At 35.1% G+C, this 27,056-nt stretch overlaps 4 protein-coding genes across 6 annotated transcripts; 1 reads left to right on the forward strand and 3 right to left on the reverse strand.

The window, feature by feature from the left end:
• Positions 1 to 487: 487 nt before the first annotated feature.
• LOC114718131 (phosphatidate cytidylyltransferase, mitochondrial) lies at positions 488 to 5,890 on the reverse strand. Its single transcript, XM_028903392.1, has 11 exons — positions 5,666 to 5,890; positions 5,217 to 5,331; positions 5,059 to 5,115; positions 4,884 to 4,946; positions 4,729 to 4,797; positions 4,402 to 4,494; positions 3,578 to 3,682; positions 3,425 to 3,502; positions 2,435 to 2,563; positions 1,131 to 1,236; positions 488 to 960 (listed from the first exon to the last, which is right to left on the reverse strand). The coding sequence occupies exons 1-11, from the start codon at positions 5,788 to 5,790 to the stop codon at positions 770 to 772; spliced, it is 1,131 nt and encodes a 376-aa protein (XP_028759225.1). The 5' UTR covers positions 5,791 to 5,890; the 3' UTR covers positions 488 to 769.
• Positions 5,891 to 6,192: 302 nt separating this feature from the next.
• LOC114718104 (uncharacterized) lies at positions 6,193 to 9,659 on the forward strand. 2 transcript variants are annotated; one of them, XM_028903352.1, is made up of 8 exons: positions 6,193 to 6,608; positions 7,116 to 7,288; positions 7,814 to 7,907; positions 8,120 to 8,230; positions 8,334 to 8,423; positions 8,631 to 8,716; positions 8,827 to 8,891; positions 9,168 to 9,659. In XM_028903352.1, exons 1-8 carry the CDS (start codon positions 6,285 to 6,287, stop codon positions 9,272 to 9,274), a joined length of 1,050 nt encoding a protein of 349 aa, XP_028759185.1. In that variant the 5' UTR covers positions 6,193 to 6,284; the 3' UTR covers positions 9,275 to 9,659. The 2 variants fall into 2 exon arrangements, with proteins under 2 accessions (XP_028759185.1, XP_028759186.1); XM_028903353.1 differs by having other exon boundaries at positions 6,528 to 6,608; positions 7,126 to 7,288.
• Positions 9,660 to 9,730: 71 nt separating this feature from the next.
• On the reverse strand, positions 9,731 to 14,715 carry LOC114718103 (allantoate deiminase 2). 2 transcript variants are annotated; one of them, XM_028903349.1, is made up of 12 exons: positions 14,447 to 14,715; positions 13,665 to 13,756; positions 12,971 to 13,074; positions 12,812 to 12,896; positions 12,596 to 12,712; positions 12,191 to 12,300; positions 12,016 to 12,121; positions 11,826 to 11,912; positions 10,807 to 11,049; positions 10,564 to 10,689; positions 10,061 to 10,222; positions 9,731 to 9,981 (listed from the first exon to the last, which is right to left on the reverse strand). In XM_028903349.1, the coding sequence occupies exons 1-12, from the start codon at positions 14,583 to 14,585 to the stop codon at positions 9,862 to 9,864; spliced, it is 1,491 nt and encodes a 496-aa protein (XP_028759182.1). In that variant the 5' UTR covers positions 14,586 to 14,715; the 3' UTR covers positions 9,731 to 9,861. The 2 variants fall into 2 exon arrangements, with proteins under 2 accessions (XP_028759182.1, XP_028759183.1); XM_028903350.1 differs by lacking the exon at positions 14,447 to 14,715 and having other exon boundaries at positions 12,981 to 13,074.
• A 5,755-nt stretch (positions 14,716 to 20,470) lies between these two features.
• On the reverse strand, positions 20,471 to 24,635 carry LOC114718095 (UDP-D-xylose:L-fucose alpha-1,3-D-xylosyltransferase MGP4-like). Its single transcript, XM_028903335.1, has 4 exons — positions 24,016 to 24,635; positions 23,065 to 23,226; positions 22,110 to 22,325; positions 20,471 to 21,257 (listed from the first exon to the last, which is right to left on the reverse strand). The coding sequence occupies exons 1-4, from the start codon at positions 24,493 to 24,495 to the stop codon at positions 21,048 to 21,050; spliced, it is 1,068 nt and encodes a 355-aa protein (XP_028759168.1). The 5' UTR covers positions 24,496 to 24,635; the 3' UTR covers positions 20,471 to 21,047.
• Between the last annotated feature and the right edge of the window lie 2,421 nt (positions 24,636 to 27,056).

A 27,056-nucleotide genomic window follows, 5' to 3' on the forward strand; every position in this document is an offset into this window, starting at 1 on the left:
TCAAAGGAAGTAACACACAGACAAACTACGTTTACAAACATTTCCAGTATTAAATTACCAGGCATTCCAATAAAAAAAAATTTTCATCTGTGAATTCACTAGCATGATGCCGTATTACAAAAAGAAAATGTCCATTTCACCCCAAAAAAATAAAAATAAAAATAAAAATAAACTAAAACCAATCGCTCATTGACTTGGATTTTCGGAACTGCCACAGAAATGAAGAGTCCAAGAAGACAAACTCAACCCCTTTTAGGACTTGTTTGCATCCAAAACTCCAAATTACAAGAAAATATGGAAATCAGATGAAGAAATAAACAACTCCATTCATGCTAATCCAAACCTGCTTCTCCACACTGGGCCCTGTATCTCCTGATTCCTGAAAAATTGCCAGATATATACACTGTCTACTGCAAATAATTGCTACATTGCGGCCCATCTGCTAAACTGGACAGGAAAATGTCGGTGGAAAATGTAGTTATCAACTGTTTACTATCAAGTTTCTCAATAGAATCATGACATATGAAGTAACATTTTCAGGGAATCCATAATGTGGAGCTCAGTCATTAAAAAATGTTCAAGTAACATCTTTTATTAAAGAACCTCAAATACAGAATTTTAGCCAAAGTTCTGTCCAGAAGGCTATATCTCCGCAACAGAGAAGCAAAAAGGTGGAAAATGAAAGCAATTACCAGTCTTCTGCAAACTTCTCTTGGTCAGTGATTAAGCAGGAAACTCTCATTTTAAGATTGCTAACTGACTAGAATCATCACCTCCAGGACTTCCAGGCTTTGCTCATTTTTTTGGCAAGATACCGGCTAGCGTTAACCCCACCGGAAGTCACAAGGCCAGACACGGCTTGTCTTGCACTTGAAATCATAACTCTTCTCCTCAGAATTCCCTGCAAGCATTTTGCAGCCTCTTCTCTGGAGCTGAGAACAACGTCTCTTGTGATTTTTCCTGAAATCATGAAGTTTTTAATTATCATTATCCACAATATGATATACACCTCTAGTTAGATCTACTATTTCACTATCATCAACCACCAACGGCCTGGGAGTCCAAGTGGGGAAATATTTAAAGCTGGAACAATCTTTATGAAACAATTCTTTTTCATGAAACAGGCATACCAGTTTCAATGACTTCTGTCTTCTCTCCTAACATCATACCCATCTGGTTTCTGATTGCAGGAGGAAGAGAAGAGACAAGAGAGCTAGCAGCTGATAAGTCACAATCCTGTTTTACGAGGAGAAATTAGTTCACTTGGATTATCCAACTCTAAAGATGTGACCTATGATGCGTCAGAATACATAGAAGGGGATGAGAAGCGGTAAATATCTGAAAATGTTGCTTCTATCTTACTCTTGTTCCTTTATAAATGGGTTTTTTTTTTTTGGGGGGAGGGGGGGGGGGGAGATTGCTTCTTCATGACAAATCAAGTAGCATTAAATAACAATTTCGACATAAATAGAAGGAAACAAAAGTTCGCACGCATAGGTAATAGGAATTACAGTTGATAACTCCATATAATTTATTTATGTTTCAAGGAAGTTAAATCATGGCAATAAGTTGAACATATTGATACCAAAAACGATACGTATTAAACTCTCCTCAAACTACAAAAATCAAATATCGAAATCTATGTAACTTCTATCCATTGGAGTTACAATGTTATAATTCTGAGTGTTAGACAATGGTTAGATTAATACGTCTTTATACCTGTGGTATTTGACCCCTAGAATGGGATGAAAATGGTACTCAGTTTTCAAGGTTCTTCTTAAAAAAAAAAAAGGGAACTAAAATTTTAGATTCTGTACACTTACTATAAAGAGTTTGGGCTTCATCATCGAGTTCAAGGAAGAGGGAACTTAAATTTCTTCAGGTGCTTGATAAAAAACAAAATGAACAATCTCGCCTTCACGGCTGAGGATGATAGTAATCTTCAAGGACCAGTTCACAATAGTGGCAGACCATGAACAAGCCTTAAGCAAGAATAACCACGGGCTTGATTAACAAAACAGAGAATAACATAACGTGGAGGTATGTGGTTTATGGGATTCGACAGTATGTCCTTTCTACAGTTGGAGCCAGATAAAGTAATGTAATAGAATCAACGGCTTCCCTTCAATATTCTGCATACAGGCATCTAAAGAGAATCACTAATATAATGTAGAGAGTGAATAGGTTTAGTACAGTTATGAACTACTAGTATTATGGATTTTGGCTCCTTTTGTTTATTTGGAGATCTTTTTGTTCATTTTCAGTTGATGATATCTTATAATCTTATCAACCAATGATTACGCTGTTATTTCATCTGCAACAAAATATCTACTCCTATTAAAAAAACTATTGTTGGAGAAAATAATAAATCCAAAACTCAGCTTAGTTGATCCAACTTCAATCTTACATCGAAGAAAAATTAAAAAATAAATACCTGAAAGACTTGTATTCTGCGATTAGCATTGGATGAAAGTTTCAATAACTTCTTAGCCTCATACTCTTCAAGAAACGGTTTGTACATTGAGTGGAATAGATCAAATTGGCCTGTTACAATCTTCTTCACCTGGATTAGATAGCAAATAGAGGAATCTTGGTGTAAGCATTAGGCAAATACGATGCATCTACCTTCCTTGAGGAAAGAAGTTGCGCCAATTACATGCAATTTACATGTTCGCCCCCCGTCCCTTGAAGGAAAAAAGCAAGAAAGGATATATGCAGGGAATATTTCGTTAATCTCAGTAGAGGAGACAACGATAACCATATTAGGTTAAATCCAGTCAGTGAAATGGATAAGCATTGGGTGGATCATATCACTAACATGACAGCTGCAATTAATTTCACATTGCTCAATAAAAAGGCCATGAAGAAGTTAGGTTGAAGTGTCAACCCTAAATCACATGCAACCACCACAGTAAGATGAGGGGACTATTCTGTGCATTTTTCTAAATTACTATAAATGAAAGAATAACTTTCATATAAGGCAGATATTTCAGACAAAATTGATCATGTATCTCACCAGAGTGGTAAAATATAGAATGATTTTACAATATACTATATACAATTGACAACATTAAGCCTTTCCTTTTCTCCTGCTCAATGATCAAGGCAGTTTTCATAAAGTTGAATATGACAAACAGTGAAGCGGAAGAGGAGGAGTATTTAAAAACATAATAAAAACAATCTTGTTCAAGCAGGTTGATGCAGCAAGTCAAAGTCAAATTCGACACTCATGGAGGCATAACTCATGATCAACTCGTTATACCATTATTATGCACAAAGTAATCCAAAATCTGCAACCAAATTGACATATAATTTCAGTAGATCGCCCAATTGATGGTATGGTATTAGGTAAGCATTGAGCCTCTATATATGGAAGACATCAGTAGTTCCAAAATCTCGACAAAATGTTGCAGTCAAGGTCTACCTTATTTTTATCCTCCGCAAATACCATACGTAGGTCACCCACATATGAGAGGCTACACACCTTGGAATACAGATCTTCCTGCAAGAATATACTTCAATTATTTCAGTTGTTTTGACCCCCAAAAATAACTGGTTAAAAATGAAAGAACTAAACCTCTGTGAATTCTGATGGAAGAAGGAGAAGAGCAGCTGATATTGCAGCTCTCAAGTTAACAGAATTGACGTTTGCAACGTCCAAATTATCTATCACTATATGAATCTGCATAGAATGCACCCAAAGAACTAGGTCACGGATTAAAATTATGAGTAAAATAGAGGACATGGAAAAGAATGAGAAAGATACAACACAACAATGTCAACAGGCTCTTATATGAATACTCTCAGAAGCTGCAGTCCGTTAAATTAGACTAACCAAGCAAGTCTCTAAAAGTAATAAATATACATTCCGATTTAAGAAAGGATTGTCAGTTAAAAAAAAAAGTATAAATAAAAGATTTTTTTTAAAAGCTTTGTAACGGGCAATATGCATCACAATTTTTTTTTTTGGGTTTTTTTTTTTTTTTTTGAGGGGGGGTGGGGGGGAAGCATCAGTGTTATGCGCTTAAGAGAAACAAGTCGTTGAGGCCTTGTCTTTGGCATTAAGTCTATCATAGCACATATTTGGATCAAAAAATTGGAGAAGACAATGAAAATTATGCTAAAACTAATGCTACAAATTTTCTGTTGAACAACAGAGACAGATTTCAAATAAATAAGTCTTTTAGGGCACAAAAAAGAAGAATTCAGCCAACTAGCACCGTTCATTACTTATTTGTTTATCTTCACCACCATTTTACCTTTCAATTAGAGAATCGGAGACAACTATCCATTTATTGATTAGACATCTGCAGTTGCATATCGGCACTTCCAAAACTAGGAACCCCAAGTCAAACAATTGTAAAATGTGAAGATAAGGGTAAAGAAGCAAAGTAAACATACTGGTTTTTGTAAACGACCGCTCAAGTAAAACCTCTCCCAACAAAGTACATCTTGAAGTAAGTTGTCAATTCGAACAACCCCGTATTTGAACATCTGTGTAAATTTGTTAATCAATTAGGGAACAGATGACATTTATCACGATTCAGCAAAACTTAAGAAAATAAATATTCACATGATGGGCAATCTAAAAGGATGCCAACATATAAAACTGACAATTGTGAGCTATGAAATATGTGATGTGATCATGAGTATTTAGTTCGTTAACTTTTTTGTTTTTTTTTTAAACCAACACTTGTTCACATAATTGAGTTTTCAAGCTAGGAGTACCTTTCTATTCCAGCTAACAAAAGGGTTGAAATGCACGCCAACGCCAATTTTATCCGCAACTTCGGTAACCTTACATATGTTATCAAGATTTAGCATCAGAATAAGTGGTTAGCATAAATCAGTTCAACTATACATGAACAGAAAGAGAGAAATACCAGTCTTGCCCCGCCAAGGCGCACCATCCACGATGCATAGTGATTTCTGTTCAATTTCAGGTTCTATGCGGTGCCGTTGCACAGTGGAGGAAAATGGACAGAGAGAAAAAAAACCAACTCCATAAGGTATACGTAACACTAGTATAAGTGCATAAGACATCATATCATATATTACCTCGGAATGCCACCGGTAAGGATCTGACACACCAAGAATATAGTCTGTCATGGTTGACTAGAAAACCAATATCTTCAAAATTGACAGCGAATAATTCGAAGACAAGATTTGATAGGAAATAATGAAGAAAACTTGTGAGTTCAAATCAGAAACGAAACCTTGGCTTGGTTGTTTGGATGAAGAGATGAGCCATAGACGCAGGCAAACTCTACAGGAGGAAGGATTTTGAGAAAACTTCTAAATTCTGATTTGTTCTCGTCCTCCATGATGTTACTGTATCAAAGTTCAAACATAAATTGACAGTCACCTCATGCCAGCACATGAAAAATTCACATGAGACACTGGTTTCACAAACGTATTCCTAACGATCAAAGAAGGATATTTTATTTGCATGCAGATGAAATAACAGTGCTAGAAAGTGGAACTTCAACATTCCCCATTAAACAAAAACGGTTCCGGCGGAAAGGGAATTTCTTCGAACACTTAATGCGCAAGAAAAAAGCGGTCGATAAATTTGGAACGGCAAAAAAAATGGCATCTCTGGTGAATCTTTGTGAAGGTTCTTCCTCTAAAGTAGAGTGGCTTCAATTTGATGCTCTCAACCTACCTCTCATATGTGGAATCGCCCTCGGTATTGGTGTTTGTGACAACATTCCTGAAGCTGAGATATTTATATGGCCTTCGATTAGCTTGAAGAACCGGATTTTGCAAAGTATGCGTCCTCTCCTCCATAGGCGCCAAGCTGCCAACCCTGGTTCATATGCGTCCCATTTTCAATCAAAAACGACCAGTCCAAACTTTAAAAAGCAATAAACCAATCAATTGCTTTTGTTTTCTTGACTATTTTGCAATTGATTAACAAACGAAAATGGCTCCGAAAAAAGTAGCCTTGGCTTCTGGGTCTATTTTCAAGTCGGGTCAAGATCAAGACCACTGGAACTCCTTGTCCCCCCCCCCCTTTTTTTTTAAAAAAATTTCTTATGGATAATAATTTTTATTAATTATGTTGTGATTATTATAATTATATTATAATTCCTTATAATTTTCATAATATTATATTTTTCTAACAATCATGTGTTTTGTCAATTTTGCCGTATCTTCCTACTGGCTTTGTGAACTGATTGGTTTTGTAGAAATTTTGTCAAGTAATTCCACAGAAATATTCTCAGCACTTCAATCAACAAAGCTCAAAAAGACTACTCTTTTCTTCAAAAAATCAAATCTCTATGATGGGAAGCACTTCGTGTTTCACTACCATCGCTGTTTTCAAACCTCAAAATCCTTCTCGACATTTCTCTAAACTCTCTAACATTGTCTGTTGTCCCTTGTCTAAATCCCCAAATTTGCTCTTCTCTACCTCCACAAGTTCCGATTCGGGAATCAGATTAAAGTCAGCAACATTGTTGCCAAGGGCGACCCATTTGCAGGTATCAGAAGACGCTCCCATAGAAGAATCGGAGCCTTCATCTCCTAAAACAATTGGCCAACATGACCTATTGATTGTGGGTCCTGGAGTTCTGGGTCGTTTGGTAGCAGAGAAATGGCGGGAGGTACTGTGCTACAGTTTCATATTTCTGTAGTGTTTGTCACTTATGATTCCTGCATGCAGATATTTCTTTGTGCTTTGAGATAATGTGATGATAACAAGAGCGTGAGGGCATAGATGTGACTGAAACATGAAGTTATGACTATGATTTATGGTCTATGAAGCGCACGTAAAAAACATAGTACTGTGGTGTCAGAGGCTCAAAGCGCACTTAGACCCCATTTTCAATTTAAACTAGCTTCAATTTTAGAGGGGAATTCAGAAAAACAAATAAACAGCTCAGTCGATAAATAGTAAAGTAACAGTATTTGTTATTCTACTTTAATTTCATATATATTGCTCTTGCATTCTACATGTTTGTCATGTTTGCCCTATTCATATATTGTATCATGTCTGTTTTCGTATCAGTATTAGCACTTCTTTGGTTACGAGCCCTTTCTTCATATTTATGGTGAGGTGAAGTGTTATCATGAAATTTTTTGGCACTCTTAACATATGTGCATGCACGCAGGAAACTCCAGGTTGCCAGGTTTATGGGCAGACAAGGACCACCGATCATCATGATGAATTGGTTCAAATGTGTATCAATCCGTCTCTGAAATGGACGGAATCTACTAACAAGTTTCCTTATGTTATTTATTGTGCTCCACCTTCCCGGACCTCTGACTATTCTGGAAACATCAGGTGAGAAGCAGAAGTCATTCCATGATTTGATGGAAGTGTTATGATTTTGTCACAATTATGTGTTGAAATGTTAACCGCTCCAGCAAGCTTAAGGCTTGAAGTTGGTTATCTTGTTCTGTTTGGGAACTTTTCTCTTTTATGGGTTAGAACTTAAGTATTCTGCTTCACTTTGTAAACAGTCTACTATGAGACTACAGGTAAAGGAATTTGTGCTCGCGTTGATGTATAGTTTTGATGTTAGTTTATCTATACATGGACTATTGTTGTCCAGATCAACTTTCTTCTTCATTACAACTTGGTTATCACCAGCCTGAAATAAAATGACACTCGCGTTGATGTGTAGTTTTGATGTTAGTTTATATATACATGGACTATTGTTGTCCAGATCAACTTTCTTCTTCATTACAACTTGGGTATCACCAGCCTGAAATAAAATGACAATTACTAGGAAAAGGAAAATGTGCCTTAGTGTTGTGACTATCATATTATGAACCCAAACATTGATATTGATTGTTGATCAATCAGGCAAGCTGCATTCAGCTGGAGTGGTGAAGGTTCCTTCCTTTTTACATCAAGTTCTGCTCCATATGATCGTAACGATAATGGACCATGTGATGAGGTAGGTGACATATCGAAATATCAGTTTTTTGGGCCAGCTATCACCCTTCCTTTCTTTTTTTCCCTTTTGAATCAAGGAAATTATGCTTGGCTACTTTAAGAAATTGGCTTCTCTTTCAAAACAATGTTATTTTGACCGCTTTGATTTGCGCAAATATACTTGAACGTTTGTTGACAGTCCTTCACATAGGATTTTATATACCCTCCTTGTAGGATACTCCAGCTGTGCCGATTGGGAGGAGCCCCAGAACAGATATTCTTCTAAATGCTGAAAATGTGGTGCTGGAGTCTGGTGGTTGCGTTCTAAGACTGGCAGGGCTTTATATATCCTTTCTGGAATTCAAGATATTAGCATTACAAGAACTCTTTAATCTGAGTTGTTATTGATTTTTTATTTGTGTCTCTCCCCAACCTTGACATATTACACAAAGCAGATAGAGGTGCACACAATTACTGGTTAGAAAAGGGCATTGTAGATAGTCGTCCTGATCACATCCTGAATCTCATACATTATGAGGTCAGAGTTTCTTTCATCTCCAGCTACTTTTCTGTATTTTATGAACAATGATCTGGTGTTCCCAATTCTTATTCATATCTGTATTTCATGCCATGAAGTTGCTTTAATATTTTCTTCAGCAAATGTTTCACATATCTGTAGCCATTCAGTAATGGTTATTTTGATGAAGAGGATGCTCATTCTGACACACTTCCATTTCCACCCCAGGATGCTGCTTCCCTTGCAGTTGCAATCCTGAAGAAAAAAATTCGAGGAAAGATTTTCTTGGGTTGTGATAATCATCCTTTATCTAGGTTATATGCCATCTCTGTAATCTTGCAAATCCCATTCTGATTTCTCTCATATCTCTGGCTGCATTTTCTATTTAAACTCTCGTTCTACCCTGTATTCTTTATGTTTGCAGGCAAGAAATGATGGACCTAATTAATAGAAGTGGGAAGTTCAGTAAAAAATTTGATAAATTCACTGGTCAGTCCGTTTCTTCTTGTGAAATTTATACCTCAAGTTTGCTGCCATTATTTTCTCGGCGATGTTCTTCATGTGATTGTCACCACTTTCTGGAATAAAAGTATAACACATCAATATTTTCCATAACTCATTTTTGGTTCCTTAAAATTTCTTCCTCACGTGGGAATTTTATAGAAGATTTCTGCAACAATCACTTCAAATCAGTAACTTTTCAAGTGCTTTTCTTTCTTTATGCATAAATTTTCATTCTGATTGATGTTTACCTTGCCATTTCAGGAACTAATGATCCTCTTGGTAAGAGATTGAGCAACTCCAAAACTCGCAAGGAAATAGGGTGGGAGCCAAAGTACCCTAGCTTTGCTCATTTCCTTGAGACCATATGAAGAACTCTTTTTAAGTTCATCTTTAACCAGTGTGAAGTGACGCATCACTTAGAGAAGGGCCGTCAGTTGCTTATTTCATGTGAAACATTGACTCAGACTCATTTGATCATTCAGCATTTCTTAATGTCAACGTCACTCCTAGAAAGGTTATTCTCATTTCTAAAATGACGCGCTCGAGCTTCCTTTGGTATAAGGGAATTGAATTCTTATTCTCTTGATCCTTGTTGTAATGTCTTGTTATTTTTTGTAGTCTTCAATCATTCAGTCTTTCTGAGTTTAAGCTCAATGTATTAGATGTAATCAGGATATTCTGGTGTCATTATCAGAACAATGTGTAAGGTCCATTAGTGCGATAAGCAATATGCTAAATTATATACATTTGTGAGATCTTTAACTCAACCTGCTCCCCTTTCCTTTTATCTCCAAAGAAGTGGCAAATTTGGGGCTCATTGGGCATGGCATAATAACTCAACTCATTTACACAAGGACACAGAAGCTACTACAGAAACAGTATCGTCTTGAATGTAAATTCAATTGATTAACCAATAATTACACCTTAAAGCTACATTATTATTATTTACAATTTATTATAAGGTTTCAAGAAATGACAAGATTGCTAAACTGGCTGCCCAGACATCACTGTCCAGCACATGCTCCTCTGGTGAGTGACTTATGCCTCCACGACAACGCACAAAGAGCATTCCCACCTGTTCAAATTCTTACTCATTGTCATATCCTGCTGGGGAAATTACATATCAACTAGCAAACAGAGAAGAGAAATGTAACCTTGGTTAAATGAGACATGGCCATTGCATCATGCCCGGCTCCACTCATTAGGACTGGCACTTCACCTTGAATGTCGCCCTCCATTCTCTTGAGTGTTGAGTAGGCCGCAGACTTAAGCTGTGAACTCAGTTCAGAATCACAAGCCACAGCACCTGCATCATGCTGAGGTCAACAGCAAAGAAAGTCATTGACCATACTTCCTTAAACGTTATAGCAAGGTTTTCACTTATCCTTAAACGTTATAGCAAGGTTTTCACTTAAGAGTTTCAGCTTGTATGTTTAAATAATCTAACATGATATCAAAGTCTGCATAACTATGTGTTTATTAGTTCAACCACCACCAGTGTTGAGTGGTTTTTCCATTTGGTGTCAGTCCAAAAAATAAGGCAGTTAAATCTTTGTCATTCTAATAATAGGTTCAAAACAAGATACGGAAGGTTTATAACTCTTCCATACTTCAAATCCAAGGGAATGCTATTCAACAAACAAATGATGGCCCATACCTTGCGTTCGATGTTACAGGAAACAGAACGCTTGTCACATAGCTGATACATGCGCCTAGATAATTCGTAAATGACAGCCTCGCGTCCAGTATCATCCATTGCTCGTATGTCCACAGTATATGTGACCTGCAGCAATATGGTATATTATCATCGAAGTTATTAACTCTGACTATAAGGAGGAATATAAGGCATTCCCACTTGGACTTCTTCAGGTCAGCAGCGTTTGAGAGATTTAGCTCTTGCCTGGCCTGGAATGACATTACTGGCACTTGGCCATGTTGATATTTCACCTACTGTACAGACAAGAGAACTTGAAAGTGATTTCACCGAATTATCTCCACATTGATGACCATAAGAAAGGTACTCTTCAGGATTTTTACAGAGGCTTTCCAGAGTTAAAATCAATTCAGCTGCAGCAGCCATAGGGTCTTGGCGCATAGACATTGGGACTGTTCCAGCATGACCTTGTGAACCTCTCACTGTAACCTGCATAGATGATGATTTTTAAGTAAATTAAGATCAGAATGAGAAGGGTCACACCAGTAAGGATGTTTTCACATGTAAGGGGTTTGACGTGTTATGACCCTGCTAGGTTCTTTGAGCATCCGAATTCGGTACTCTCCTCATCCATAAGATGATATCTTAATCATCTAGATTTGATCTGAACTGTCTAGCTTTAAAATTGAAAAAAAAATTATTTAGCAGTTAGAAGATTATTTTACATTATGCACCTGTTTAAATAAAAAATTATTCATATATTAAGAATAAAATAAAAGATAGACTGTTCAATTTTAATGTGAATGGTACATATTAAAAGATGTTTGACCCAAAAAAAAAGGGTACAGATTAAAAGATGAGAATAGAGCATGGAAGCCAAATTTGTAGCACTCCCTGATATACTCAATATCAAACATAAATTAAAGACACCTAATGCCCTGTCTACTAAAATCGAATCTCTCAATTCTAGTTCATTTCATTTAGCTTGTGGTATTATTTTGGTACCGTTTTAGTGCGCCACCTAGATTTTCTGAGAACTCTTCTTTATCCCCTAATGAAATGCAGAGCCCTGCTCAACTCAGCATGAAGAAAGCTCCTATTTGAAATCTGACCTATGATATTTGTGTTGCACGGCCGTGTAGATTTATACTAGCAGTTAAGTTGGATCTTTTGCAGTAATAGATCAGAAGCATGTGTTTTACATTATCCTTTTCTAGTAAGTGCCATTTAGATAAAGTTCAGGCTGAAATCTTTTAAATGTTCACCTTCAATCGAGTCTGGCCAGCTATGCCTTTAACCACACCAAGGGGATAACCAAACCGTTCTAGCACAGGACCTTGCTCAATGTGAACCTGCAGCCGGGAAAAAATGTGCACATAGATTTTCAATTAGAACGCTTCAGAGATTATGGAGAAAAACAGCTGTATAGTTGAAGAAAGCAAATTTCTGCTATACCTCAACATATCCCCAAACAGATGTTGGGTCATACTTGAGCTTTGAAAGACTCTCCTCTGTGACTTCTAAAGAGTTCTCCTTAAGAACATCTTCCACTGCCATGCCCCTGTATATGAGAGAGATTCAATATAAGAAATTTCATTGGAGACATAGCCAGGAAGTCACTAGTTGAAACCTCTTGTCAGTTGTCTTTAAAGCTTTTGCTGGTAAAATTCCTGCTATAGCGCCACTGCCCAAGAAGGTAGTTTGAAACCTCACTCCTTCTTCATCACTAAAAGCAATCACCTGCAGGATTAACTTAAGGACATGAATTAAGATGACGTGAAGAAAAACGAAACCTAGCTTCTAACATGTCCAGTGTTTTCCTCCACATCTTATGAAATGATATTTCTTGGGGCATATCCTTTTTAATGAGCACAAATTAGTGTTGCATTTTGGTAAAATTGAAAAGGAACATAGATGGGATGCACTACAAACACTTTTCAACTTAACCTTTGATTTTTTTTTTTTTTTTTTTTTGGGGCCAAAATTTAACCTTTGAATATCATAACTTTTATAACTGAGAAGTTACAAGGCTAACCTCGACAGGGCGCCTTAGCTGACCAAGTTTTCCAGTCATATGCAAGGCCTTTAATGCAGACAATGCAGAGATTATTCCAAGTGATCCATCAAACATCCCAGCATCAACGACAGTATCCTAATCAAAAGAATAAGAAAACACTAATATAGATAGGGGAAAAAGTTTCACCAATGGTTAAGACATATAATACAAGTTTCGAGGACATAAATGCGTCACCATGTGAGAACCAATCAATAAAGCCTCAGCATCTGCATTTGCACCCTCCGCCCGACCATGAACATTCCCCATTTCGTCCACCCACCTGGACATAGGCATAATCATCAGTCCAACTTCCAAAAACCAAATGTTCAGAGCTCAAGAAGCCAAAAAGCTGACGTTCTCAAACCAGCATCTTCCATCCATGCTCGAATAAGATTGATTGCCCTCATGGATGCCGGACTCAAAAATGTCCTCTCCAAATAGTCACGAGCATCGCTTACCTGTTCATCCAGCAGCAACATTAACTTTTAAGAATGAATACAGTCAACTTATGATACACCAGCTACCAGAACGGAATAACCTCCAAGTACAGGTAATTTGAAGAAATACCAAAGCTACCAATTAAAATCTACTAGTCATGGCGGTTCACAATATGAAATAATAAAAAAAAAAAACACACACACACACACACATTCCCATTCTTAAGTTTTTGCTATTAGATTCTTTAATACAATAATTATATGAGAAGAATCATTTTCTAAGGTGTCAATACTAAAGTGCGAAGTTTTATCATATGTTCACATATCATCCTTTTATCAGAGAACTGATAGTCAGCACCCCCAAAAAAAAAACTTTACATAGGTATTGTGGTTCACATTATTGCCAAAACTTTGATAAGGGTAGAATTTTTATTTAAGTTGGGAAAAAAAAAGTAGAATTTCGGAAAAAGCCATGCTTTTGTGAAACTGTCAGAGATTTCAACTGATATATGAAACTTGGTTACACAATACACACGTCCCAGAATGTTACTAGTAGTAATTTAGATTGAAAAATCATAACTCATAATCAAGGAGGAGTTTAGCTTAGTTACCTTTCCAAGTTCATAGAGTCGAGCCACTGCCTCATCTCTTAGAATTTTGGGGAATAAATCGCTTCTGTTTTCTAAATCTTCAGTTCCATTACCTAATCATTGCAAACAAGTGAACAACTACTTAGCACGTCCATCGAGTCATGGCCAATCCATCAACAAGAAATATGAATGTTTCTTTATTTTTTAAATCGTTTTCTTAAATAGTGGGTTTCTTATCATAAATCAACGGATGAATCCCAATTGTCAATGCTAGAGTATTCATCACTGCCTTTTCTTTTTGCAAACAGAGATCTGGCCTGCAGATAAAGTAGCCCATATCCTGCTATGACCATTCCGATCCATTTATAAATGATTTGAACATAGACGTCAACGTTAAAGTATTAAACTATCACTCATCATTGTCAATAATAAGAGTTGAGAAGCTTCAAGTCAATACAAATCCGCCTGGCTGAATCTTTCAAAAGGTATTCAGAAAATAAAATTATAAATGTAACCACCACGTGAGACAGTGCATCCTCTCGCGAAAGTTCAAAAGCAACTTAATGTCAAAAAGAATGATCATGATAAAAACAAATCAAATCGGTTCAACTCTTAAGAACTAATCAGAAACATGAGCAAGTGGAAAACTTGACTTCGACCCAAAAGACACACCGAGGTAGACATGAGGAACAAAATACCCCCAGTAAAATAATCTAGCCTAAACTCCTTTCTTTTCTGAGATTTACATCGTCAGGATACGTACGGCAAGTTGCAAAAGAAAACAAAACGGAAGTGAAAATTACCAGAAAACACAAAGGCAGAAGAGGAAGAAGATAAGAGACAGAAGAAGAAGAAAAAGAAGAGGCGGTGGGGGATCAAAATCGAGGAAGAGCAATAAGTGGGTTCACGAGATTTGAAGCATCTGATAATGGAGCAAGTCATGGTGGGTTCGAGAAGGAGAAGGAGAAGCAGGGAGGGGCAGAGCTTGGCTGATGATTCGTTCTCCCACGGCTTCTTCTCAATCTCAAGTTCTCAACCAAGGCAGGTTACTACTACACGTTGAGCTTTTGTGCTTGTGGTGGTGATGGTGGCGGCTCTCTTGAGCCATGGGATGGACTTATCACATGCACGAGCTGCTGCCGGGTGGGACCCGCACATGAATCCACTGGCCGCTGAAGCAAGTGTCACTTTTCCCCACTGCTCATGGGACCAGAATATTCACCTACCTTTGCTTTCTTTGTCCCTTTTCTTTTAATGTTAATTTTGTATACTCTTTGGGTCCTCGCTACCCGGGTTTTTTTTTTTTTTAAACAACTTTTGTCCTTTTTTTTATATAATACTCTCTTCACAATTTTATAAAATATTATACAATCGCATTTTTTACCAAAAGTTATAAAATCTTTTTAGACATAATTCTTGTCAATAATTTTTCCTCAACCCCTAATAAATAATTTGACCATTAATAAATTTAATTAAGAATAGATTTGGAAAGAAGGAAAAAAATTAAACATAAATAATTGCATAAATTTGACAATTGAGTGTCATGAGAACTGTAAACCATTAGCTTTTTTACGTCAACATTCCGTCGTCCAACCTTGAAAACATTAGTGAATAATGATTGATAGATTGATAATGCAAGGCCGTTGATAAAAAATACTCTTCCGATCTTAAATATAAGACTCTTATATATACTATATAGGGGTCTTATATTTAGAATCGAAAAAGTAACATAGAAATGGTTCCAATAATAGCATTACATAGAGGCTGAAGTAAGGACATCACATACTCAAGGCATAGTACAACCTATTTAGTAAATAAGCCAAATTCACATTCAAGTCTATTTATGTAAACATGTCATGCCTATTTTCATAAGATCTAGCTTACAAACTTGGTCTATTTAGTTTTTTTAATTTGCACTATTTTATATAATACAATCTCAATCATGTGTGCATTGTACCTATTTTTATGAAAATCTCTTTTCTATACTCAATCAATGGAGATACTTGGGTTTGGCAAAAAAAATAGAGATTCTTAGAGAAAAAATTATAAACTTTTTGTTATGTATAAGTATCATCATTTAGAAGTAATCCTTCTCAAAGCATTATTAGATATTAAATATAGGCACCTTTTCCAACGAGAGAATCCGAACTTTAATTCATCATGTTGTGAGAGACTGGTCCTTTTCACTAGACTCAACTCTTATTGTTAAAAAATTATAAATTTAATAAACAAAATAAATTAGAATTTTAGGATTAGGATTAAAGCAAACTTCTTGTCTGGGAATAGAGTTGTTAAATGAGTGCCATGTTTAGAAAAGACAAGAGTGGTGGCGATTAGAGCTGGTAATACGGGGGCCCAGCCCGCCAAAAATGGCGGGCTCGGGTTGGCAAAATGCCAACCCGCCAAGGTGCGGGCTACTCCAGCCCGCACCGTTTTCAGCCCGCTCCGCCGCGGGCTAGCCCGCTTTTTTTTTTTTATATATATATAATTTCTAATATATTATACAACATAATTGGAGGATTTTAACCCCCAAATTTCATATTTACATCTTCTCATCCATGTAATTGCATATGTAATACATACATAAAAGATCTACTTAATTAATTTGGATAAGAAAAATAGTCAAATTAATTATTTAGAAAAAAATATGTGTTAGTTTTTTTAAAATATCTTCTCAAATTATAAATTAATCCTCACATTATTTTATTATAACTCGTTACTCAAGTTTAAAACTCCAAGTCCAATTTTAACATTACAAACTAAGCTCAAACTTATACAAATAATATTTTAAAAAAAAAAAAAAAGTTAGACGGGCCGGCGGGCTAGCCCGCCAGCCTGCCTTGGCGGGCTCGGGCTGGCAAAATGCCAGCCCGCCAAAGTGCGGGCTACTTCAGCCCGCACCGTTTTTGGCCCGCACCGCTGCGGGCTGGCCCGTATCCGCACCGCCAGCCCGCATTCCCAGCTCTAGTGGCGATAGTGGATTGGAGTTGTAGTAGCAGTAATAATAATAATAGTAATAATAATGCGGAGTACAACATAAGTTAAATATTTTATCAGGTTTTATTATTGAGCGGCTTAAAATTAATGCTTTTCCAGGAGGACTGGAAAGTGACATGGCTGAGAGAAAACGCAGAGGCACAATTTTAAATTTCTTAAGATGATAATAAACTCAATCTAAGTATAGTTTATCCATTTTAGTACACAATTTATCAGCTTTCAGGATAAATTATTCTGAAAATATCATAATAAAATGTACTATAAATTACGAAGGCCGATCCATCTTAAGTTTCTTGTTAATGCATGTACGTCACTCTTTGTATTTGAATTTAATGAAAAATTAAATATGATTTATTTAATGAGAACCTTCGAGCAGCATATTAATTAATTAAATGTGGTATGCATTCATTATGGCCAATGACATGAACATTTGAACCGAACCGAATTGGGAGGCGGTCGCTTTCTCAAAGATCCCATCGGACCTACAAAGGCCGCTCTTGAATTTTCCTCCAGATTGCACTTATCTGATTTTTCTATTATTACCCCCCATCCTTAATATAAAAATTTATTTAACTTTCAGTTATAAATATAAAATTTTAGTCCATTTTATCTTCATATTTGTTTATTTTTTTAAAAATAATCCTTCTAATAATAGTAGTTTTAGTTAATAAATTTGAGTAGTAAGGATGTTTTAGGAAAGACAATATCTATTTACTACAAATAAATAATTTAAATTATTTTTTTAATCTACTCAAATTAGTCAACTAATTTTTATATTTAGGATCAAAAGTAGTATATATATGTGTATGTATTGCTTTCGGTTGAGCTGGTTAGGTTCAACTCTAAATATGACTTCCGTAAAAAAAAAAATCCTAAATATATGACTTAATATAATTTGTCTCTTAAATTTATAATTTACTTTCTAAAACATTTCTATTGATTATATATATATATATATATATATATAAATCAATTTTCGATAGTCACGGTTAAACAGGATATAAATCAACTCATATTTATTACAAGTCTTAAGTAACTTAAGAAAATTTTCAGTTTATATCAAATAAAAAAAATATAAATCAGCTTATATTTATTATAAATAATTAATTTCACTAATTTTTTAATTTTTTTAAAATTAATTAAATAATTTTTATATTAATGACATAAAATAATACAATGTTTAATTGACAGTTTGTACTCGATTGGCAAACACAGGTAGAAACTTGGGGAGGCAGTACCTGTCTGCTTTTTGGGGCAGGGCAGATTTGGGACCCCACCCCCAAAAAAAGGAAGAAAATAAATAAGAATACCCCACACGCGCTCACGGTCTCAACTCTCATACACGTTTACGTAAAAAAAAATTTTGCTTACAAGAAAATATGAATCTTCATCAATAAAAAATGTGAAATCTAATATTTATAGTATACATGTTGAGTTTTTCAACTAGATTGTTTGGGAAACGTGGAGAATAAAGTTTTTGTTGTTGTTTGGCAAAACATACATAAATTTATCATAATAATTGAGTGATTACTTTCATAAATATGTTTTTAAGTAAAATTATTCATAAATGCAAAGATGATATCTCTATTTATTTTATCTCTTATATTTATAATTTTATTTTAAAATATTCTTATTAATTGTATATATTAAAGGATTCTATCAAAAATAGTTTCAATACACATCATTTTTAAGAGCATTTTAGAAAAATTAATACTAATTTATTACAAATAACTAAGTTAATTAATTTTTTAATATTATCAAATTAATTATATAATTCTTATATTAATAACCGAAGTTTGAAGGTAATACTAATAAGTCTTAAGGTATTCAATATTTACGGGTCAAATTGCATAATTAATAAATATTAAATTTATTGGAACTTATTAGTAAAATTCATTGGGATCAAACATTAAACTTTTTAAAGTTATATGTATTGACTTATGTTCCATAAAAATTAAATATTTATACTAATCGTTCGTTCAAAATGAAATTTATCAATACGTTTATATTACAAGTATAAAATTTATATATGTTCTTTATACTCTTCAAAACTAATATAGTAAATATATTATTTAAAATAATATATTTTTCATGTCCTTAATATGTTTTAAAATAATAAATGATTACTGTCTTATATTTTTGTGATTATAAAATTATTGTAATAAAATTATTATCCCTTGTCTGTGTGTTTTATTATTTTATCAAGATTATATAATCTTCATCTGTCTTTATTCTCCGCAGAAAAAGACAAACAGACTCATTGTATTACCGGAGGCAAAAACCAATTTGTTTTCGTCCAAAGAGGAGCCGAATAAGCATGTTTTATGGATGTGATCACCTTAGATCTCTTTTTTTTTTTTTAATTCTTTTTTTTTTTTACATAATTTTCTGTCTTAGATTTCTTATCTTGCTTTATCTAAATTAACAAAAAAGTAAATTGAAAGGATCTACCTTTCTCAAAATGTCTATCTGGGACAAGAATTTGGATCCCATGAAGCCACTATTTGGTACAATTTTTTAATCAAGTGAGTTTTTGTTGGTATGTGGGATCCAGTATTTCCTTTAGCAGAAAGATAATTATAAATAAAAGTTTCGGTCAGACAAGATTCATCAATGTCACTAGAATAAGCATTTTGTTTTGAAAATTGATCATAATATTTTTTTTTTGGCCAACGTTTGTGATGGTATTTACTGCTCATTACCTGCTTATGTCTCTATTTAATCAATTATTTGATCAAATGGGTTTATGTTGGTAGTGGGACCCAGTAATTCTAAATCTTACAGAACTTTCATAATCTTTAAAGCTTTACAATAAAATTCCTAAATTCTTTCATTTATGCGAGTAACTCTGGTATAATTAATTTTGTATATTAATTATCAGCAAATGATTTAAAATTTAAGAAGATTATCTACATATCAATCAAATTTTGAGGGCTTTATGTGTACATAAAAATGTAGTTTAAGGATTATATAATTGATAGTTGAGGATTATCAATATAAACTCAAAAGCTCATTGAGGTTTATTATTAAGTTCTAAAAATTAAGGGATCATTTGTACATGATTAAGAGTTTATAAGAGTTTTGTGTGCTTTAACTTGTTTATTTTCAATAAAAATTTGGGTTAGTTTAGACTAGTCTTACTAACATCTTTAAAACAAGCTTGATTGTTCAATACACGATCACTTATTATCAACCAACATGATTTTTGCATTATTAGCATGATTATTAGATATAAATCATGTTTTTATCGATTCAACCAATTTTTTATTGGAAATATAGAAATGATTTGATTATTACAGCGAAAAAGTGAAATTGTTGCTTTCCAACTTTTTTTTTTGGGGGTTATAATAATGAACTTTTAGTTATTAATGAAAAAGTAACCTTGTGTTATTTACGCATGTTTTAATTATTTGATCATCCCAATTTCGTTTTCAATTATCTCGTCTTAAATTTTTTTTTAAATCTTCCTTTATCTAAGTTAACAACAGGTAAATTGAATGAAAGGAACCGCTCTATTATTCAAAATCATTGGGGACCCTTGCCCAAAAATAAAAGTCGTTTGAGACAATGATATGATTTTGATGCAATGGAGGTACTATTTAGTACAGTTATTTAATCAAGTGGGTTTCTGTTAATATTTCCTTCCAGCAAGATGATTATTTTAATCTTCCTTTATGGGTTCAGACCAGTCCTCTAACATCACTAAAGCAAGCTGGTCAGCATTTGAGATAGCTGTTCATCATGAAATTAGATTATTTAAATTCGTATTTCGAATTTATTTAATAATTTATTTTTATACATATAATATTATTATTTCACCTCTAACCAGGTAAATAATAAAAACTATGATCCATCGACTTTTACAGTAAATATCCCATCCAACTTTTAAAACATCAATTTACACGTAAAAGCGACCTTTTTATCTATTGTAAACAAAAAGACCAAAGTGAAAATCAAAAAAGGGATCATGAAAAATGGCCCGGGTCCCAGCGGATGCCATACTTGCTACATAGCAGTTTTGGCACAAGTCCAGTTCACTTCCCCAAAGAAGGGAGATATTCTGAGGCAAAACCAGTTCACAAAAATGTTGTCATCGAAGTAAATTAAGAAGGGATGCACACTTCTCCATCAGACCCACCTCGGTCATGTCCCTATTTTTGATAGACTTCATTCACTGAATTTTTCTGTAGAGCTTTGCTGGCTTAAGATTTTCATAACACTATTAACTTGCCAGCCAATGATTGAGTGACGTTCATGGGTTCTTCAGGAAGCCAATGGACTGCAAGAATTTCTTCTTCCAAGATGTGGATGTGTCATGCACGGTGGGATAAGTGGTTTGGACAGAAGCACCATGTGAACGGAAATGCTTTTGATCATGGCAAAAAATATGCAGAGATCTCCCGCGAATCATAATCTACCAAGTGGGGACTCAAGGGCGTGATCATCCACCAACCAGAGGCCATAATCACGAAACCGTTTTGTCTTCTTCTCGAAACCTATGATATAGTTGTTGTGAATTATAACGTGCTTTCCTTTAGTCTCCCTAACCCAGGTCTTGTTCTTGAAATATAACCCTCCTGTGGGGAATGCAGGCTGGGGCAGCAAGTACAGGTCCACCTGCAGAGAGTTGCATGAAGACGACAAAAACAGCTTCACTTCAGATGCTTTTCAATAGATCAATAGAAATTTGCTTATGATGGTATAATGTTCGGAGATGCAAACTTAATTATAAACAAATTGAACTCCTTTGCAAAAATGATGAAAGAAGATTGCGCGTTACAAAAAATCATAAACTGACTTCTAGACAATAATAAACTCAATTCTACAGGAGCTTCACTGAGATAGTTTTCAAGACAAATTCGCTGACTCTTCGATTGTAATAAACTGACTACTATATGAGATTTGGGTTCATCCTTCTAGCGCACATATGAGAACCGTTGAAGCAGACCTATAGCACTTGAGAACTATAATCACAAACATAGATGAGAAGTGCAAATTGACAGTTCATTCATAAAGAGGATTTTGGAGTCTGTTATTGACAGGAACCACAGCAAAACCCCTCCTCCCAATGTCAATTTGCCTCCTCTGGTCATTCTTTGATAACCCAGGAGAAACAAAGGATTGATTTGTCTTGAGTTGGCATGGAAAAGTAATTCCTGTATTCTGCTTTTCAATTGAGAAAGGAAACTGCATATCCCTCATTTATTTTCATGTAATACATATCTTCCATAAACACTACTGACATTATCATCAGATAGATTAGTGAGAATTTGCCCGTAAACCTCAGAATAAATGACTCCATAGTTTATACTGAGCACAGCCCTTTAAATCCTATTATTCTAATGGAAATATCGAAGTTTTCTTTATTTAATTAAAAAAAAAAAAAGCTTACTTCTCACATGATTTTGCAGTATAAGTAACATAAAAACTAAATAGGAAACTAAGCCAAATGGGACAAACATTACAGACCTCTTTAGCAGCCTTCATCAAAGCCCAGTTAAAAGCAGGCTGATCATTAGATTTCTTGGTCTTAGACCATGGCTGAAGCTGAAGTTCTTCAATCCACTTTTTCATAACTAGCTTAGCTCCATCAGTAGTGCGCAGGAAAATCATGCAACTGCATATGTAAGGGCGCCCCTTTTTCCCTGGTGGTGGTAAATCATGAGAGTGGTTTAATGGTTTGATCTGGTCACAAAAAAGAAATGAAAAGAAATCAATGAGATAAGAATACAGCATCACATTGCAAGGACTTCAGAAGGGGAAAAGCCCTGCTAGAGCTTCATTCATTAGAATCATATGAATGCGCTTTAGGGAACACCAACATTTCCCAAGTATGTATCCATATATGAAATCCAGGTCTTTGAAATTATTTGAATACATATTTAGGGAACACAAGCAGGTCCCAGGGATGCCTCCACCAGATATGATACCCAAGTCTTTGAAGGAATTCGAATACATATATAATCATCTATTCTAATATCAAACAGGAATCAAAATCCCGAAGGACCAAATGAGGAGGAATCCTATACATGCTGAACTGCTACATGACTACATCAAGTAATGCCATGGATCTTAGGTTTTATTATCAGACAAGCTTTAATTCACGGTTAAAAAGAAAAGGAGAAAGAGAAGAGTTAATCAGAATACATACTGCCAATCAATACAATTAGAATTCTCATTTTTGCGAATATTATCTGCATCTAGGTCCTTCAGTGAAGATCTAGTGAAATAACATATACTTTGAGTCATCCTCCACAATACTGTACTTCCTTTTATTTAACAAGTAACAATATTTTGAAGTGATAAAACAGGTAATCCCCTTATACTATCCCATCCCAGAAGCCAAAAGTAGCTCTGCATGATTCGATGTAGATAATAATTGACATGAAGCAAAAATGTACCAGAATTATATTCACACACTTACTGTAGTCATATCATCTGTAAAATACACATCATGACTCCCTTCCAAATAAGGAAATGGATCAGCCAACCAAACCATATCAACATCATTGTACATAACATTGTATCCAAGCTCCAAAATCTGCAGTAGATGGCGTGGTCTCCTGGCTGTAAAGTTGAAGAAACCCTAGACAAAACAATAAACAATTGATTCTCAGAATCAGCACCGTGTATCGTCAAGAAATGGATCCAATTAATGATTCCATTACAGATGCAACCAAGTAACAATAGATATCTTCTTATATTGCTGAGAGACAGATAGCCAAAAGTTATCTAGTCTAGAATGTGATGAACACTCTTCAAAACCAAAGGAACCGCATTCAATTTGTAAGGTAGGATGAATAATGCTAACATAAAATCAAAGCAGTTTTTCATGCCACAATGCGTCAATGAAAAAGAAAAAAGAAAGGGTTATGCTACACATTCTTACAAATCAGCGAAGGCAGGCGAAATAGATTAGCAAATCAGCAATTCTGCGTCTTAAAATGTATGCAATTAAAATGGCAGCTTTCGTCATGGAAAGGGGAAAAACTAACTTGCTTCTTCGACGATTACGCGAAGTAAAAGAACAATAAACTCAAATCACCAAATCACCCACTTCTGAGTCACAACTAAACTCTAATAAAGTCAATATCAACTTCAGATGCCTTTTATTGAAATATATAGAACGCTAGAATCAACAAAATAAGACTAGACTAAAAATTTCATACTAGCATTGTTAGAACTAATCGGCTCTAGTATCTGAAAATTGAAAATTAGAGAATACATAAGCTCGTCTTAAGAATAATAAACTCTAGAACTTTGGTCCCTTCGAGTAACTAGACGAAAGAAAGAACTATCCTGCAAGCACCAGTAATTTCCGGGGCCATAGTTAAGTTCATAGTATGATCATGTAATTAAATCAAGTTGTACACACCTGAGAACCAAACTTATGGGCAGCTTCACCATCAAGCACAGGTGGGATAAGTACCGCATGGCCAGGCCAACGCTCATTGACCTTATAAAGTGTCGCATAGTCCTCCGCAATCACAAGCACCATATCTTGACGATTTTGCCTAGAGATGCTTATCAACCAGTTATTAAGAAAAGCCAAGTACGGTTGGCTCACAATACAAACTATCACCGTCCCATTCTTGGCCACAAAAGGCAGCGCTTGTGCCAATGTATAGTGACGCCACTTGGAGATCGCCGGTTCGGAAGCTGAGAAGATGCCTTGGGGCAAGTCCACCCAGGGCGAGAAGACGCCAAACACCACAACGAGAGACAAGAGGACAAGAAGCGCAATGGGGCTGAAAATCGAAATCCGTTTCTGGGAATTCGTCGAGGATGGGGGAGAAAAAGGGAATCGATTGGTGAAAGGATTGTGAATTGTTCTTTGATGAAGTAAGGATGACATCGCCGAGAATTTGTCGGGAAAATTGGAGAAATGATACGAAAGCCTAGATTGCAATGTACAGAAGAAGAATAAATTGCAAAACTTTGATTGAAATTAAGAAACTTTGAAGTGCGATAGTGCAGCTGTAGATTAGATTCCAGATCTAGACGAGGAAACTAGCCAGCGCGGTTCTCAGATGAGCCACGGATTCGATGAGTACAGTTTAAAAAAAAAAAAATCGTACTAGTTATTTTTTATTTAATAAACAACTCATGACTAGATCGGTTGGAAAAAAAATCAGGTCTAAATCAAGTGCTTTTCATTCAATTACTTCAAATTATGTTTTTCTGTGTGTATTTTGCCAACGAAAATTATGTTTTATGGCTGCATCTTAATTAGTTGTTTTTATCATTTGACTTATTTTATTAATTTTATCAATCTATTCAATTCAATTTTTAGCCATTTTTGCTTCTAGTAAATTTTATAAAAATAAAATTAAAATCTCCCTGAAGTTGTAATTAGGGCTGTTCACGGGACGAGATGAGACCGGGACAACCATGTTTCGGTGAAAAGGAATGAGATGAAATTTTTGGTTAGTGTACCGTCCCATCCTGAAAGTGTCCCTGTCCCAAACGAAATAGGACACAACCAGGACGGGACCGAGACGTCCCGCCACTTTCTTCTTCTTCTTTTTTTCCTATGAAAAGATAATAAAAAAAAATGAACTGAAGCTGAGATAAGAAGCATCATTTGAGAAATTACTCATGCCAAGGGACAAAATCAATAGCAATTTTCATTAGATTTGAACCAATTCATGAGAATCATAAGCAAAGAAACAAAAAAACAGAGAATAATTGATATTTTCAGCTCCTCGAATCAAAGCATCTAACACACTATAGCCACTCTCCAGCCCTCAAAATAAAGACCAACCCTCCTTAGATGGAAGCTCTAAAACTGAGTCTGATCCTTCTGTTGAGTATAGTTCTACCTCTGACTCTAAAACGTATCATGTTGATATTTTCAAAGTAGCAATGGTCTACAGTTGAAGATCCTTTTGATGAAGAACTATTTATCCCTAATACATCTAAGCTTAGGAGAACAGATTACAAGCCAACCACAGGTCCATGGTTCACTTTTGATGACCTTTCTCCAGAAAAATGGAGAGATAGACTCCATGAGTTTGGAGCATGGATTGACTTGCAGCTTGCCAGGCATGATACAAATCTTGAAGAAGTTTTCACTGAATTTCTCTCAAGATTGATGGGAACATTAAGAGAATGGTTTCCAAGTCTCAGTGACTACCAGAAGATAGCGACAGCTAGAGTTGATAATGCAGGGACTCTTTTGGGACTCATCTAAAAGGAATTTATTGGTGATTTCCAGATCATTGACAAAAGGCATCGTCAGGAATACTTTGAAATGAAATGATGTTCTTTAGATAAAAGAGACAAGCATTTCGAGAGAATATCTGAAAAATACTACATGTTTGGAGGAGCTAATGATGTCAATCTCAAGCATACTTTTATTGCCTCTCTTTCAGATGAACTGTAACCAGAACTTCATAGAGCCATCAATGCACTTCATAGAAATATGTCTGATATTTCTATAGGTGAAATATACCAGTTGGCATTGGGAAATGTGGACAAGCTCTGTGAACAACAGAAGTTCTTCAAAGGAATGCTGAAAGGATAGTCAAAACTGAAGCATGCTTGCAAAAAACCCCATCTGAAGATAAAGTGCAAAGACCATAAGGATTGCTCTTGTTCTACCAAGAGAAAATCTCATTATCATTAATTCAAATATCCAAAAGGTTCCTAGAAAGCCTGTTCTAAGGTACTTCAAAAGGCGTAGGCCTTATTCAAAGAAATCTGACAGGTACTATTTGTGTAAGAAAAAAGGATATTTTGCAAAAAAAATTGTTCTAGATGTGAAGACTATAACATTTGCATACTGTTTTAATAATTAATGAAGATGAAGATATCAAATCTGTCATTGAAGAACAAGATGCTCAAGATGAAGAAACACAATATATTCTTCCTTTCTTTGAAAACAAAGAAACTGATTCTGAACCTTCATCCTAAAAAGATGATGGTCCTCAAGGACATTTATATTCCCTTAAACAACCCATATATACCCTGAAACAGAACCCATCTTTCTTTGGTTCCCTTTCTCCTCAACAAGAACACAACAAAGTCATCCCCAAGCCAAATGTTAAAATCCATATCCTTCTCAGAAGATATGAAAACCAATTTCTATTATTGCTTTCATAGATACTGGAGCTTGCAGAACTATCATGAACCCTGATATTCTTCCTTTTGAAGCGTGGACTCCTTATGACCAATATTTCCTTACTGCTGATTCAAATACATTCAAGATTGAATAGATTACATGAAGGAAGATTGATATTCAATTCTTTCCAAGATGTGTTCTATGGATGAAAGTTCTTGGAAGTGATCTCCCTAGAAAAGATATCCTTATTGGATTTGATACTCATTATCATACTAAGAATAAAGATATGAAGGCATTTGAGATCATCTTCTTAAGTTTTGTGCTGATAGTCATCAACAATTCTCTCATCCGTC

This window comes from Neltuma alba, unplaced genomic scaffold, assembly GCF_004799145.2.
Source record: "Neltuma alba isolate B1F8T4 unplaced genomic scaffold, ASM479914v2 tig00011812_pilon, whole genome shotgun sequence".
NCBI lineage: Eukaryota > Viridiplantae > Streptophyta > Magnoliopsida > Fabales > Fabaceae > Neltuma > Neltuma alba.